This window comes from Protopterus annectens, chromosome 13.part0, assembly GCF_019279795.1.
Source record: "Protopterus annectens isolate FY-2018-M chromosome 13.part0, PAN1.0, whole genome shotgun sequence".
Taxonomy (NCBI): domain Eukaryota; kingdom Metazoa; phylum Chordata; order Ceratodontiformes; family Protopteridae; genus Protopterus; species Protopterus annectens.
In genome coordinates, this window is record NC_056747.1 from 569649558 (window position 1) to 569666684 (window position 17127).

The window sequence follows — 17127 nt, forward strand, 5'->3', positions numbered from 1 at the left end:
ATGAAGTCCAACTGTTTTTGAACGGGCGAAAGCACTAATCATTAAAGTTTCTGGTGAACCTCTACGTTCAGCTTTGGAGGGTTTTTTTTTTTTTTTTTTAATGAATACAAATGTGGAGCTTTTTTCTCCAGGCATCAGCTGAAAAAGAGCATTTCTATTCCAGTCTGACTTTCCTGGTCAACAAAGACAGACAAATAAACATATATAATAAATAAATACATAAATCATTTGAAATTTCTTGAAAATATGAACAAATCCCTCTGAGATTACCTTGTTTCTATCTTGCCTACTTATAAAGATATAATCTTTTTATTGATCAAAATATTAGTATTTTTGACAAAATACAGTTCTTTCTTTCATAAGTCTGCAATGTAAATCAACAACTGCAGGCAGACCTTTGATAATAATACCACTGCACAGCCTATTGTCTGCAAAAAAAGATCTCTTACATGTTTTGTAACTCACACCATATATCAGACATTATAAATCTAATGAAGTGAGTTTTCAGTAGAAGAGTCTGAAGGAAACCTCTCAGGAAGCAAGTGGTTTACTGGCTTAGAAGATCTCAGGAAGCAAAGCTGCAACTGTCCCCTTGCTGTTCAGAATTAAATCAACCAACAGAAATAAAATTCAGCCAGGGTACTGCAGGGTAGAATCTGATGCCCAGGAAAGCATTCATTTAGAGTCAATACTAAAAAGTACATCAGTGAAGAAGTAGGTTGGATTAAAACTACTACTTCTCCCAAACACTCTTCAGGAAAAAAAATGGGGTCTATGAGGTCCAGGAAAGATTTGGGGGCTCCACCTCTTGATGTGGGTAGACAAATCTTAACTTTAGCATCCAAAGGAGTGCTTCCCCGTCCAAATTAAATGCCCAGAAGCAATGTGGTCCTGTCTTAAGAAAATCTGAGAGAGTTTTTTTTTTTTTTTTAATTTAGACAATAACCTATATTTATCTTTTATGCTATATTTATACTTTATATTTATGTTTAACTTTCTCAGACACTATTAAGAAAAAACACTAACACACTAGGACCAGTAGAAGGCACTATAGCCAGTTTCTTATGTTACAGGAAGTTTTTAGATGCTCTAGCTAGTATTTTCTTATATGCAGCACAATAAATCTGGTTTAAAGATGTGCGCCCCCACAAGCAAAACAAATACTGTATGTACAGAAGCACTTTTACTCTTAATGTGACAACTAGCAGAGCACTTTTTGGCGACTTTCTTGGAAGATGTTATTTATCATAATGTCCTCCCTGTGTTTTTGTGGGTTTCCTCTGGGTGCTCAGTTTTCCTCCCACATTCCAAAGATGCATCTGGAGCATTTCTTCCCAGGCCTCCACTAAAAATGGGGTCTGTCCCAGTCAGATTTTCCCAGTTAACAAATGTTAAACAAATAAAATAAAATGAAATACTGAAAAGTTGTCATTTAATTTCAGTGGAGAAAAGATGAGTAAATATTATAGCACTGCTAGAGTACTAACATGGCTGAAATGACTGAAAGTGACCATTTCAATCAAGAGGTGAAAAAGCAACTGTGTAGGATACTCTCATTCTGCCAGGATGACCTTCAACAGCCACATGGGACACTGCAACCACACGTGAGAAGTCGTCTGATTACTAAAAATATCTGGCTTTAGATGGAGGCCCATCTTTGGGAATTTTCAAAATCAATAGATTTCTTGCAGAAGTGATGCTTATAGTTTATGTATTTTAGATATAAAAATGTGTGTATGTGTGTGTGTGTATATATATATATATATATATATATATATATATATATATATATATATATATATATCACGAACCAATGCCCCAACTGCCGTATAAGCACGCCAACTCCACTCGTTCTCCTTTGCAAATAATCGAATAGTCAGTAATGTTGGATCCAAGTGCTGCAGTTCAAAAATTCAATTCAAAATCAAAACCAGCAATATAATATGCACCAAATGCAGAAACTTGCAATATTATATTGCTGGTTTTGATTTGCAGTTGGGGCATTGGTTCGTGACATTACTATCCACATTGGTTGCTTGGGCTGGTTTGGTTTACATATATATATATATATATATATATATACACACACACACACAAAACGCAAATGCTTTGCAAAACAATATTTCAGTCAATCCAGACTTGACTTGATGTTTCTACTTTTCATTTCAGCAAACTGCAATGCCATTAACCACATTGACATGGAAGGCAAAAAACGAGGGCTGATAATAGGAAAACCCCATTCCAGTATCTGGAGAATCAATTAATTTAGTTTTCATTAAAACAGAAACAAAAACATCTTACAGGTCTCACCATTTTTAGTCACTGGCTTAGAGCAAAAACACATCCAGTTTGAAAAAAAGTGTTTAAAATACAAAAATGACAGTACAAAAGCAGTGCAAATGATAGAAAAGCACAATGACTAAAAGCTACACTTGATCGATATTATGCGACTACTCTCTTAGCATAAAAGTCAAGGAGAAAAGCACATCATAAAACTTAGAAAATGGTCAAAACTACCACCACCACCAAGAAAAAAAATGAAAGAAAAATTACAAAGCTTTAACAGTAGTTACAGCTTCAGTCAAAAACATTGAAAATAATTTAAGTTATATAGTGCAAAAATATGTTTATATTTCCTTCTAAACTGTCGAAAATAGAAAATAAAATATGTAGTCCTGAGACAAGGGCAATACTTATCTACAAAAACAAATCTTTACAATGACTGAATAAACTGTGTTGCATATGCTACCAGACTGTAGCTTTTTCTCAAACCTCACTGAAATTAAATGAGTCAATTCTAGTTGGTGAAGGAGGTCACCTGGTCTTTAAAGGACAAGTTATTTATATGTTTGAGGTCTACAGGCCAGTTAGGTAACGCATGCATTTTAACTACATCCTGATCAATGAGGTGACCCTTCCTTGGTCGGTGCTATGGCTGAGTTCATCCTTTCTACCAATCAGAATTCAGTGCTTCAAGTTCCCATATGTAAAGAGAGCTGCATGTCTGCGATGGCACACACTGTGGCATAAGATGGTGACAATTATGGCCTTTCCCCTCACACCTAACAGTTTGATTATAGTCACTAGCAAGCACCTTCCTGTCAGTGAGCAAACTGCAGAGGATACTGGATGCCCCACTGCCAACAAGGAATATGATAGCAGATACTTGCCTGTCTTTTTTAACAAACAACTCTAAAAGTCAATACTGGATGGAAAGGTTGTCCTTTACATCAAGTTGGGGCAGTCTAAACAGACTGAAAAGGTAAAAGAACTGGTTATAGCTAAAGATATGAAAAGCTTCCCAACACCCTTGCGTCCTTAACTCCATGAGTTCAGAAGAAATAGCATCCAGATAATTCTCTGAAGTACATCTGCTGGTCAGTTAAAATATGAGGGACAAAACAGGTTAACACGTGGGGGGAGGGTCTGTACAACCAAAGGGGAAAATGCTTGAATCTACAAACAACTTTGCCAGTGAAGGGTACCCACAATAAGCTCCTCCAGTGCAGTGCACAATAACACATGTAAACACTACCAGCAACAAGAAAACAAGTAGAATGCCTTATAACAACAGAAGGCAGGACACAGCTACCTGACCCCCTTCTCAGTCAGGTGCATCAACAGGAAATGGAGAGAAATTATTTCTCTGGTCAAATAAGGGATAGTCTCTGTAAGCTCCCACCTGTGGATCTTTGGTCCAGACACAGCCTTTGAAACCAAAGCTCCACGGCAGAGCTGGTGAAGTTCAGATGGACAGCCATCCCTTTATTAACTACAGGAATGAGGAATGAGAAATTGTGAAAGATCAAAGCCTGTATCTATGACAGATTAAGCATCCCCTCCATGTAAGGAAGTATAGTCTCCTGCCACCTAGGGTTGAATTAACAAAGGGGAATGGCCACAAAAAGGGTTAGAAGACATACAGTTAACCTAAATGGACCAAAAAACAATTCCCCCAGTGGGAAGCTATCTAATATTCCAGAACTGAAAGCAAGTGTAGGTGAGTTACTCATGGACAACAAGGACTAATGAAGGAGAAAGCCTATCAATCCAGAAACCACAAAAATGAACTGAAATCAAGAAAAGTTCCAAAACACATGACAGGATTACATTAGCAACTTCAAAGTACAGAATACCTATATCCTTAGGCATGCCACTACACCATGAAGAAAATATATAAATGCATTCAAACCAAGGCTTCCAAGCTGAATTTCTCAGCCATATAGTCAAACCAAGACTCAATGACCCCTACTCAAAGGGTAGGGTATGAAGCCAAAAGCTGAGCAGAAGCTCAGAAAAAAAAGGCCTAAATGGATAATGACCAAAGAGTGGGCAGAAAATCCAGCAGCTGAGCCAGTCCTTGAATGAAGAAATCAGCAAAGTCATTCTGTGCAGGCACACACTCAAGCCGGCAACCTCCAGCCACAGCGAATTAGCAATAAAAAAAAAATGACAGAGGGTTAAATGGGGGACCACTTGAGCTCCTGCAGACTCTCTGAAAGTGATTCTCTTTCAGCTCATAAGTCAGGAGGTTGTAAACTTTTCCCACTATCAAGTTCACCAAGTAGGACTGAAACAAAGACAGATGAGATACACACCTGAAGGCACAAAGTCCAAACACCTGTCCAAAGCTGAAGACTCCATGTCAGGCAGTATGGATGAAATGAGTAGAGGTCAATGGGACCACACAGGAGTCAAGCAACAGAGTAATTGCACAATAAATCACTACAAATTAGTTGGGGCCTATACCAGATACCAGCCTTTTTTAGGGTTACTGTAGCACAATGAAAGTGCCTCCAGTCTTACAAAACAGTATTTTTTTGAAGTGTGAACAGGGGAAGAATAACTAGGAAGTCTGATCGCTCTCAACAGTGGGAGAAATCTGAAAGGCAAAGGAATGGAGGCCAAAGCAAGGTAAAACCGTAAGGAATCTAAGCCAGTGGGGTGGTACAGTGGTAATAGGATCACTGTCCTGGACCATCTCAAACAGGAGTCTCTTAAGGAAAGGGCTTCAGTGAGAAGCTCAGCGGGAAATGCCACACAAATTCCTGCATCTCCAAACAAGAGATTGCGCAAAGGATCAGCCAAGCATGTAAAACAAAAAGCTGGACGTCAAATAAATTGAAGCCTGAATGTGAATGGAAGATACCTTGCAGACAGCCTGGTACCATCACAAATACTACACATATAAATTCAAATTCCCATCCTACTTAAAAACAACCATTTGCTATCTGCTCCATCATGCAACCGCTTACTATTTTGTGCCTTAGTTATGGACCTTGCTACAAGGTCACCTAACTGCCCCTTCTCAATTAGTATGGACACACACTACTGGGACTTCAGGGACAGAGCTGTATATGGGAAGTAAGCTCCAAGGGAAGACAAGAGATTTCAGCCCCAACTACCACTTCATGACCTGATGATGTCCCTAAGATTAAGCTAGACAGCTTCAGGCACAAGATGATGAATCAGGGGATAGGCAAAGACAGGTAGGAGCCAGAGGCATGCCTCTTCTGGACTTCAGATCCAATGTTTATGATGCAGAATAGAACAGGTTTCAATCCTCATTAACCAGAAATGTTTTTCATCCCTGTCAGCACCAGCAGGCTACTAAAGGCAGAGACTAAGAAAAACATGCATTCAACAGTCCTCCATAGATTCATGAGTATATACTAAGCTAACGACCACCAGAGCCTTTATAAGCCTAGCTGTGGAATTCAACCAAATTGTGTCCTTATGTATCATAGCCAGTTATTAGGAGGAGTTATGTTAATTAGAAAATTTCCAGAGGTTATGGGGGATATGTTAATTTGGGCATTACTGTCTGCCTCGTCTATCAGAGATATGGGGGCCAGACCTGGGAGTGAATTTCCAATTGCCCATCCATTGTTCATGGTTATTTATATAGTATTAACGATGGACTCTGCTTCAGTTGGATGGGGAGCCCCTGAGATACACGTCTGTCTTGCCAACGTCTTATTTATGTCACAAGCAAAATGTAATTCCTTGGATGTAGTGGTTCTAATGCTGTTCATTCAGCCAATGAGCAAAAGGTCCATCAGAGCTGGATCAGAGGATGCCTTGTATGCCAGGCACAGACCATCTCTCAGTAACCTGTAGGAGACAGTATATAGAGATATGGTTTTAAAGTGATCTGTACAGGACAATGTGTTTACATCCTGGATTATCCAAGTAAGAAACCTTTGTGGGTGTTCCCACTACAGTACATGTCTGGCCAGTTACATTCCAAAAGGACATCATTTTCAATGACCGGTCTGTCAAAGGTCAAATAAAGTGGCACTATGACTTACTTGGACCTGGATGTCATACCCTTAGCTGGGCAAAATAGAATTATTTTCTTCTACCTTTGTCACATGATGGTCGAAGGCCAGATTACTGTCTATATATGTTCCCAGATCCCAGACTACTGGGTCAACATTTAGGGGTGTCTTACTGATGGAATAATTAGCCTGGGTGGCATTGAGTTTTAGTCTGCGAGTTCTTGTCTGTGACCTTGGCACCAGTCATTTGTCTTTGCTAGACTCTCCTGTAAGATGTTTGCGTAATGGGGCTCCCAATGTAATGATAGCTCCCAATTTGTAGTCATCTGTGAACTTGGTCAGCCAAAGGTTGACATTACCTTTACCTCCAAGAAGTACATGACAAATAGGAGCAGTCCCACCATGGAGCCCTGAGGTACTCTCCTTGTGAGTGTTCTCTTAGAAGAGGCAGTAATCACAAAACCTGTCTTCCTGGGTCCTGTAAGCCAGCTAATAATCCAGGGAGTTATGTAGAGGTTTATGCCCAGTTCGGTGAGTTTGTCAACTATACTTGAATGCATTACTGTACAAAATGCTTTAGCCAGGTCCAGGTAGATAGCATGCACTATTTTTCCCCTCATCCATTGCTTTGAACCAAAGACAGCAGCGAAAAATCTTTGGCATTCAGTTACATAAAGAGCTTTCTTCCATTATACGGTACAGAATTATTTAGAGGTGCCAAAATCTGCAAAGCACTTGTGAACAAAAACAGTGTGCAAATAAACCTCTAAAGACAAGGTCAAGGATCAATATTCAAACTGTGTAAGTGGCAAAAAAAGAAGGGCAGGAATAACTGCACTTGGGCAACTGATGCTTTATAGCACTACCAGTGTAACCACACTTGCAGAACCATTCCTAAGAGTGTGAACATTTGAAAAGGAAAAAAAAAAAAGCCAAGTTCTAATTGAAGGAAAGCATGAAATCAAACACTGAAACCAATCAAGGACAGGTCTTAATGTCAGCCTCGAAAAATAATACTATAAAATGTGGCAGTGAATTATTCCATCAATTTGCTTTCTCTCTTGAATGCCTGTGGTGGGGGCATAACCATAAATACATCTCAAATTTAAGTAACTGACGAAATATGAGTATAGTCAGTGAAGGGCAGATTTACATAAACATTAGTGGAAAGATGTGGAATTAGCTTTCAAATAAAAGGCAAATGCAGTAAGTAGAACAGATCACCCCTGCAAATCATGTATGTTGAGATCTCATCTTCACAAAAACTCAAAAATTACCGGTAAACATGTTGAGCCTCGAACAGCTTCAACCTTCTGAAAATTGCTACTTTCCTCAAGATTGGAATCTCAGTCTTAAGGACCAATTCAAAATACAAGACTTGGCACTTTTTAAGAACCCTTTTTTAGCAAAGAATTATTTACTATAATTCAACTTTTGGAGAAGAGTACTTAATATAATTCCACTATAATTCGGTATCAAGAATGCATAACTTCAAAAGATTACACAGTCCAGAGACAATTCAGGAAAAAAGTGCTTTAAATGCTCAATCATGAGCAAATCATTTAGGATCTTGTCACAACAGTCCGTGGAACTGTTCCAAAAGTGCAACAAGGCTATTTAGCTCCATTTAAAATGATTAAGGCAAAAATAACTGCACATTCAACAGCTGTGGTACAGCTTTATAGAAAAAGATTTCAAGTTCTTCTGCTTGCACAAAGCAAGTCATGGGTCCTGAGTTAGACAGTATTCTGTAACACCTTGTGCTGCTAATTCACCAAGCACATTGTCCAGATAGTTAGGATCAGGATAGCCATGGCCTGAAATATTAGATCCCATTTCTGTCTTGTGATGAATCTCATTCCACACCACAGTGTTTGTTTCGCCAGTTGTAGTGGAGGTGCCAACTGTAAAAATCAGACGCCGATTCCAAGCCACTTTCAAAAGCTGTAAAACCTGTAAAACAAACAATGGATTATAAAAAGGTTAGGAAATATCTGTGACCTCTCATAAAATGTACTGCATTACCCCATTTGACTGAAATGTAAAAAGAACTCTAGTGTTAAACCCCTTTGTTTTAACAGGATCTCCAGCTTTCTTTATTCTAGGCGAGTTGAATTTGATTGCAAACACCCAAAGAAAGACTACCCATGATATACTAGTCTAAATGAAAGCTATTTAAAAACTGAAGGAACACAAAGGAATAAAACGTTTTCCGGATCTATGAATTAAGTAAACAAGTATTTCTGTTAAAAAAGAAACTCTCTAAATGTGTAAAAATAAGGGCTCAAACAGTGAAAACAGCTATACTGAAAAATCTAGAAGTATGTTTAGAAGCAGAGCTATGTGGGAATTTAAACGTAATTAGCCCTGTCAACTTGCAACTTTCTACTCAAGATAATTACGAAAATTGATAATCTCCCTCAATTTTACAACTAGCTCACAAATATATACAAAGACAATTTGAAAGCTCTTGCTTCAGGAATACAGGAAGATTATTTTTCCTTATGATTTAATCACCATTTCACAAAGAAATCAAGGAATAGCAATGAATAATCAATCTCTGGTACTGAAAATTAACCTCACGCAATTTCACTGTACAGCTGAGACTGAAACTGGTCATTTGTGATCAGTGCTCTACCCCGGTTAACAAACTGAAATACACAAACAGCTAAGCTCACTGTCTGTCATTTAGGCTACTTCCTGATAACATTACTACATACATTTATCTGCTATATCCACAAATTTGTATTTAACTCAATTATTCTCCCTAACACTGTATTACTACATCACTCCACAGTGTATACTACTACTGTGCACTAACTACTGTGTGTAAAACTTAATTGCTGTTTCAACCTTTGTTACAGACAGTTCACTTGCTCTGTTTCGTACGCTTTATAACCTCATTTTTAACATATATGTGCTTTAATGTTCTTTTTTTAAAGAAACATCTATATAAATAAAAATAAACCATAGTGACACAATCTCAGTTGCAAACATTATACATTCCAAATTGTGCTGATACAACTGTAGCTGCAAACATATCACTTTTAATATATAGCTAGTCATTGTTGGTCAACCATTACATAGCTCATTCATATCCTGCCTTCTTTTAATCCTCATTCCTCCTCTGAATGTATTGATCCCACATTTCCCATTTTTTCCTATGAAATTTGCTCTTACCCTTTTCTAAAGATCCCAATTCCAGTTGTTTTATCTTTGTTACTCTCTTCGCTACTTCTAGCAAAGCTGGTTTAGACTTTGATTCTAGTAACTGCTTTTTTTGGCAGCCACTACAATTAAGATTCAGCACGGCCTTACTATGTCTAGGTAATTCCAATTCTGTATCATAGCTCAAAAAATCAGCTCCCTAGTTACTTAGGCTCATCATAGGATCATAGGAGATTACTAGGTTATCGACCCAGAAGTCATTTTAAGCCTAGCCATTTCATCCCAATGTAATACCAATGAAATGCTAGTCAATGCCCAAGATTGCATTTAGTGATGACTACCCATGACCAGGACGGTTATGGGCACTATCCCCAAAAAGAAATTACTGTGCCCCATCCACTTTTCCAGGTTCCTCTTGAACAGTGTCTCAGAGGTGCTCTATTTCATATAACCCAGCATCTCAGACAGAGTCGTATGCAGGGACTCTTTAAAATCAGAGTCAAAGAAACCCCTTGTAACAACAATATAAATAGTAAAAAATGTTCTTATTCACATAATTGATGAACCAATCATCAATCACAAAGTAACATTAGGCAAACTGCACATAAAAAGTGTCTAGTGCAAATTGTTACATTTAAACCAGGTCAAAAGCACCATAGAACAATACATATATTACCAAGCAAACTTTAGGTTTGTGACTGAAGATTGGTTCAATTATCTAATTAAGAACATTTTTTACCATTTATATTGTTGTTACAAGGGGTTTCTTTGACTCTGATGAAGCCAATTTCTGGTGAAAGCGCTTAGTCGAAGGAACAGTTGTTGTCAGTAAAGCTGGTGTGTTCCAGGTCGTTGTTGGGATTATTTCTACACTTTCCAAGTTTTTCTTTCTCTGTTGGGATTTTGGTTTTACTCTTTAAAGTCTGCCAGCTCATTACACTCCCAGAAAATATCTTCTTAGTTACCGCTTTCTTCCCCATCACATCTCCAACATTTGCTGTCTATGAGGAAAAATTCTTTGGAGTCTGCTTGGGGCATAAAAATACCCATGGAAACACTTCCAGGCAAAGATCTTACATTTTCTAGATGTTATTGCATATTTTGGAAGACGTACATATATCACCCCGTTGCTTCTTTGTGAATTGCTTATCTAATATCTCTTCCCAATTCTTCCTAATTTCCTCTGATTGATTCCTATAGTTATCATGCAATATTTGATATGCTCTGTAGGACAGCAGGTTACAGTTCTCATTCCTGTCAGACACAATAAGCTGGAGGCAGCTTGGGAGGGAACCCTTCAAAGTGGTAAGGAAGGTTAGTGATGTTAACTACATGGTAGAACTGCTAGACAGGAGGCAGAGGCACAAATTGTACCATGTTAGCATGATGAAAGCTTACAATGGACAGGGAAGCCCTGGTGCTGAGTATTTGCAGTGGATGGCAAGAGGGGTCTGAGGGGGATCTGGTGACTGACTATCTCAGTTAGGCTTGGACTGACACCTCCCTTGGAAGGGATAACAATGTCCCAGTGAGTGGTCCTTGTTGTCAGATCCAAGGCAGGATGCTACTCAGACTTCAGTTTCCTCTAGTATTAAGACATGATTTCTGTACAGAATGGCATCACATACATCTGGTAATCTGACTCTGTTTCCCATGCTATCACCAACACTAGAAGCTGCCAGGATTTTAGCACCTACATGTCAGTAATACACACACAAGGTCACTTCTCAGATGTGGTGTAGCTGCTGGAAGTCATAAAACCATTCCATTCTTCCTACAGGAGCTACAACCTATTCTCTAGCACATATATTGCATGTCTCCATTCAAAACTGTGGGATAACATCTTTATGGCTTAACCCATAAAGTAATTTAATTTCAGATATATTTTAAAATCAGGTGGATTAACCTCTTCCCTTCCAGTATATGCAGTTACAATGCATTTAATTCATCATCATCTCCTTTTGGCTTATCCCGGTTAGGGGTCACCACAGCAGAACAGTCTGTAGAACGATTGGCAGTGGAGTTTTACAGTGACGAGTTGCCAGCCCGGCACCCAACCTTCCACAGAAGGCACACACATGCACAGATTCACACCTAGGGCCAATTTAGTGTGTCCAATCAACTTACAGCACGTCTTTGGGATGTGGAAGGTAACTGGAGCACCCGGAGGAGACCCACGCGACCACAGGGAGGGCATGCAGACTCTGCACAGAAGGCACCCTGGCTGAGAATCAAACCAGAGAACCTCTTGCTGTGAGGCAGCAACGCTAACAGCTGCACCACTGTGGCCACCTGAATGTATACATTTAATTCAGTTACAATATTACATATACATTTCTTTCTATTCCAGCAGGGCACAATGTTGATACATTTTAATACAAGTAAATTTCACAAATACATTTCCAGCACAAGCATCTGCACAAATTAGTTTGATATACAAATGACATATAATTATTTACAAAATTCCAGCTAGCTGTGCTGGCATAAGTTATACATAGACTGCCCTACTTCTCCTGGCATGGCTGACAGCACCTCCTATCTTCACATGCTCTACTAATTATTTAAGGTCCTGGGTATAGGGGTAGATCCAGCTATGACTTTTTCTAATCATATCAACCAATTAGTTAATGATAGTTATAGAACTATAGGTTGTATAAAAAAGATTTACAAAGTCTAGGAAATCAAAAGTCATGAAGTCATTGTTTGTTAGTTATATTTGAGCCAAACTTGAGTATGGAATAACAATATGGAAACCCTGTAAGAAAACAAGCAGGAGTAAACTGGAAAGAGTACAGAGGAAATAAATCAAGTGCATCCATGGATGTCAAAATTTATGTTACTACGAAAGACTAAAATATCTGAACTTGTACAGTGCCTCTTATAGATATCTAAGAGGAGCTCTTATTCAGGTATCTAGGGCATTTAGAGACAACAACCTTTGGGAATGTTTGGGGTTATCAAAAAGTACTAGAGAATCAGATAACCTATCTCTATTACTGTGCAGCTAAATTAATAACTGACAAAGTTCTACCACAAGAACATAGGGTAGTGAGGGAAAGGAAAGGGAGAAATCAAGTACCATGATGGAAGTATCGAATAGAGAAAACTATCAGGCAGTTAAGACAAAAAGTGTCACTGTTAGAAGAGTATAGAAGAGGGAACAGATCAACAAAAACACTTAGAAAAACAGATGTGATAAAATCAATGCACAGTATCAGAACAGATCAGGATCTACCATGCACTATCGCAAATAAAACCTCAGCACAGGCGGAAAAACTTAGAAGATAAGCAGATAAAACTCAAAAGATACGAAGATAAATATAAAGGAAAAGTAAAAAAAATAAGCAATTTATTATTACTCAAAAAAGGTTTATAGAGAATTGGGAAACAAGGTAAAAGGAATTGAAAGACCACCAAAAAGACAAAATAGATATATTTTTGGAGAAGTATTTATAAAGATCCTCTGGAGTATAACAAAGATGCTAAATAGAAGTAAAAGAAAGAATAAGAAGTTTAAAGGTACAGGATATGAAATGGAATAAAGTAACATCCAGAGAGGCTGAAACAAAGTTAAGAAAAGCCTCTAATTGGAAACCCCCAGGCCCAGATGCAGTACCTAATTTCTGGCTAAAAGTATTAACATCTTTGCACAAAGACTTAGCTAGAAGTAAGAACTATTTACAACTGCACCTCAGACACCAACCTGACTAACAGGAAAAACAGTGCTCCAACTCGAGTGAACCTGCAAGCTACCCTAAAAATTACAGACTAATAACTTACCATCCAACGACGTATAAACTATACACATAAATTGATACTATCAGAGTTTATAGTCATTTTGAAGAAAACTCAATTATGGCAATAAAACAAAATGGCAATAAAAGAAAGTCATATGGAACAAAGGATCATTTGTTGTTAAGGTCATAGCGGAGAACTGCAAAAAGCGGAAGAATATAAGTATGGCATGGACCGACTACAAAAAAGTATATGATAGTATCCCACATTCATGGGAAAAAAAAAGTGCTTAAAAATGTATAAGATGCACCCTACACTGATCGACTACATTACAATGACCATGAAACACTGGCAGACCACTCTGCAATTAAGCCATGATAAAGGACAAATTATCCTAGGGATAAAAATTCAAAGAGGGATGTTCCAGGGTGACTGTCACCGTTGCTGTTCTGTCTTGCCCTTAACTCATTAAGCTGTCTACTTAACGGCTTAAGTCATGGCTATAATTTGGCTCCTAGAAAATAAAGCATAAAAACTTTTCATCTTCTCTTTGTCGATGACTTAAAACTATATAGCTCATCAGATGAGGAACTTGAAAGCACTACTATAAGTTGTCAAAACTGTTTCAGATGATACAAGAATGTCATTTGGTCTCGATAAATATGCAAAAGCAACCTTTAAAGTAGGAAAACTGCAGCACCAAAAAAACATCAGTTTGGGACAAGAATGTGATATAAAAGAACTTGAGCATTTGGGAATTGATGAAGGATCAACAATAAGGCATGAACAAATGTGAATAAAACTTGGTAAGGAATACTTTAGAAGGCTTAAATTAATCCTGAAAATAGCACTGACATCTAGGAACAAAATTCAAGCTATAAACCAAGTTGCTCTTCCTGTCCTAACTTAGAGTTTTGGAGTGATTAACTGGCCCCAAAATGTGTTGGGCAGATTAGACAGGAAAACAAGAAGGATGCTTTATGCTTACCAAATGATTTATAAAAATCAGTGCATACCAAGATTATATATTCCCCATACCAAAGGAGGGATGGGCCTCCTTGAAACTGATTATATGTATATATATATATATAGATCTGCAATTGTGGGACTGCACACATCTGCTGACCTCAAAAGACCCAAACGTAGTGAAAGTTTTGAAACATGAGGAGAATATATCTAAGATGTCTTCGCTGCTTAGTCTAGCAGAAGCATATAGGCATTAAGCAGGCATGGAAAGCAAACCAGAAGTAGATAAAAATCATGCAGCAACTGAATGTGTCAAAAAAAAAACAAAAAAAGAATATAAGGTGAAGGGACCAGATGAGAAGGCAAGAAATGTGGAAAATGTATAAATATAGTTACAAGTACAGAAACTTCTGGAAGAACCTCATGTTGATCAGGATCGAACGTAGGAATGGTTAAGGATAGGCAAATTCAAAGCAAGAGATGAAAGGTTAATATTGGCAGCCCAAGATCGTGGGCTACATACACCGTTTACAAAGTCCACTGAACATGTGAGAGAAACAAACGCAGGTTTTGTATAACAGAATTGTAAACAGTTTCATACCTCGTTGCTGGTTGTGACATACTAATGGCAGGAGGACTGTATGCTGAAAGGCATAATAATGTGGCAATACAGTTACATTGGGATTGTGCAAACATTATGGTACTGAAGTGGCTGAAAAACACTGGAAACATGAGCCGCAAAGCATCATAGAAAATGATGAAGTCTGCATCACAGGGGATCACCCACTACCAACAGTAAAAAAGATAGATGCTAGAAAACTGGATACAGTGGTTCATGAAAATACAAAAGTAGCACTGACCACTGAAATCGACACCCCAGTGAATACAGTATCTTGCATACAGAGAGAGAGAGTCATAAAATACCAGGGTTTGCAGGCAGAAACAGCAGCAATGTGGAAGAAAGCTACCCAAACAGTTTCAATAATAGTAGGAGCAATGTGTTTTACAAAAAAGAATTTAAAATCATATTTAGATATGTAGAGAGGAGTTGTGGTATTGTATGAGGAAGTCAGGAGTGTCAGAAAAGTATGTAAGAGTGGCACAGGATATGTACGAGGGTAGTGTGACAGCGGTGAGGTCTGAGGTGGGATTACATCAAGGATCAGCTCTGAGCCCTTTCTTATTTGCAATGGTGATGGACAGGTTGACAGACGAGATCAGACAGGAGTCCCCTTGGACTATGATGTTTGCAGATGACATTGTGATCTGTAGTGAGAGTAGGGAACAGGTGGAGGAGACCTTGGAGAGACGGAGATATGCTATAGAGAGAAGAGGAATGAAGGCCAGCAGGACTAAGACAGAATATATGTGTGTGAATGAGAGGGAGGGATAGAGAAATGGTGAGGATGCAAGAGTAGAGGTGGTGAAGGTGGATGAATTTAAATACTTGGGGTCAATAGTTCAGAGTAACGGTGAGTGTGGAAGAGAGGTGAAGAAGAGAGTACAGGCAGGATGGAGTGGGTGGAGAAGAGTGTCAGGAGTGACTTGTGATAGACGAGTACCTGTAAAAGTGAAAGGGAAGGTCTACAAGAGGGTAGTGAGACCAGCTATGTTATATCGGTTGGAGACAGTGGCATTGACAAAAAGGCAGGAGTTTGAGCTTGATGTGGCAGAATTAAAGATGTTAAGATTTGCACTGGGTGTGACGAGGGTGGACAGGATTAGGAATAAGTATATTAGAGGGTCAGCACAGGCTGGAAGGTTTGGAGACAAAGCCAGAGAGGCACGATTACGTTGGTTTGGACATGTGCTGAGGAGGGATGCTGAGTATATTGGGAAAAAGATGCTAAGGATGAAGCTACCAGGTAACAGGAAAAGAGGAAGGCCTAAGATAAGGTTTATGGATGTGGTGAGAGAGGACATGCAGGTGGTTGGTATGTCAGAGCAAGATGCAGAGGACAGGAAGAAATGGAAACAGGTGATCTGCTGTGGCGACCCCTAATGGGAACAGCTGAAAGAAGATGATGATTTATAAATGTTACCAATACATTTAACCCCATATAGATTGCAGGAGTCGTTACTAGGCACACTGAGGGTGCTGCGAACAGCACTTCTGTCTGACATCAAAAATTGAAACAATAACAATTTCATGAACTTTAATCGCACTTTGACTTAGGAATGGGGTCCATTCCTGCCATGGTATTCGAAACCCAAGATACATGGAGAAATTAAAAAGACTTTCTATGAATGAAAAGTGTACCAACTGGTTCTTTGACAGAGTAGCTGATGCATGGAAAAGACTAACAAATGACATTAAAGCAAGTACTAGTTTAGATATTTTTAAGAACAGCCTGGACACTTATGGGAACAAGTGTTCTGGTATATCGGCAAGCTAGAAGGGCATTAAAGCCTGTGCTTGAAATATCTGTATGTATGCATGTAACTCATTTAACAGCAATTTCTGTTCTAGATTCTCCTAAAAACATTACCAGTGCTAGCCTTTCATTTAGGATCCCCCTATTTCTTTCTCTTTCCCTATACTCTGATAATAATCCTTGATATGGAAGGCAATCGCTAGCCTGAAGATCAAATACATTCTTGGCATCTTCCCATTCTGTTACCTTTCCCTCGCTAGTTATTTGCTCCCAAATACCTTGGTTCTTTTGTCATTTGTCTCCCAATATATTCCCATCCCCTCTTGACTACTCTCTGTATCCTTAATTGCAGTCATCCCTATTGGCAGAATCTCCTTTCTCCATTCCCGTGTTGGCTTACTTCCTAGAAGACCTTGCAATATTTTATGAATATAATGTTCTGTATGATTATTATTACTCTCCTTAAAGGTCTGCATCCAAAAATCCCAGTCTCTCCCTGTTACTTCAGCTTCCCCAGTTTCATCATCTCTTTCCACTTTGAAAGTTTTCTGCTTGTGTTATGTATGGAAGCCAGCCTTAACTGTGTTGCTCTGAGATGCCCT

At 38.6% G+C, this 17127-nt stretch overlaps 1 protein-coding gene across 5 annotated transcripts in view; it reads right to left on the reverse strand.

Annotated features, from left to right (window-relative positions):
• Nucleotides 1-2239: 2239 nt before the first annotated feature.
• The window catches only part of DTX2 (deltex E3 ubiquitin ligase 2), a 1297167-nt gene continuing 1282279 nt past the window's right edge, over nucleotides 2240-17127 (reverse strand). For all 5 annotated transcript variants that reach the window (XM_044054219.1, XM_044054221.1, XM_044054218.1 and 2 more), the window contains one exon: nucleotides 2240-8234. In XM_044054219.1, coding sequence (XP_043910154.1) covers nucleotides 8004-8234 — 231 coding nt within the window. In that variant the 3' untranslated portion in view covers nucleotides 2240-8003. The remainder of the gene's footprint in view (nucleotides 8235-17127) is intronic.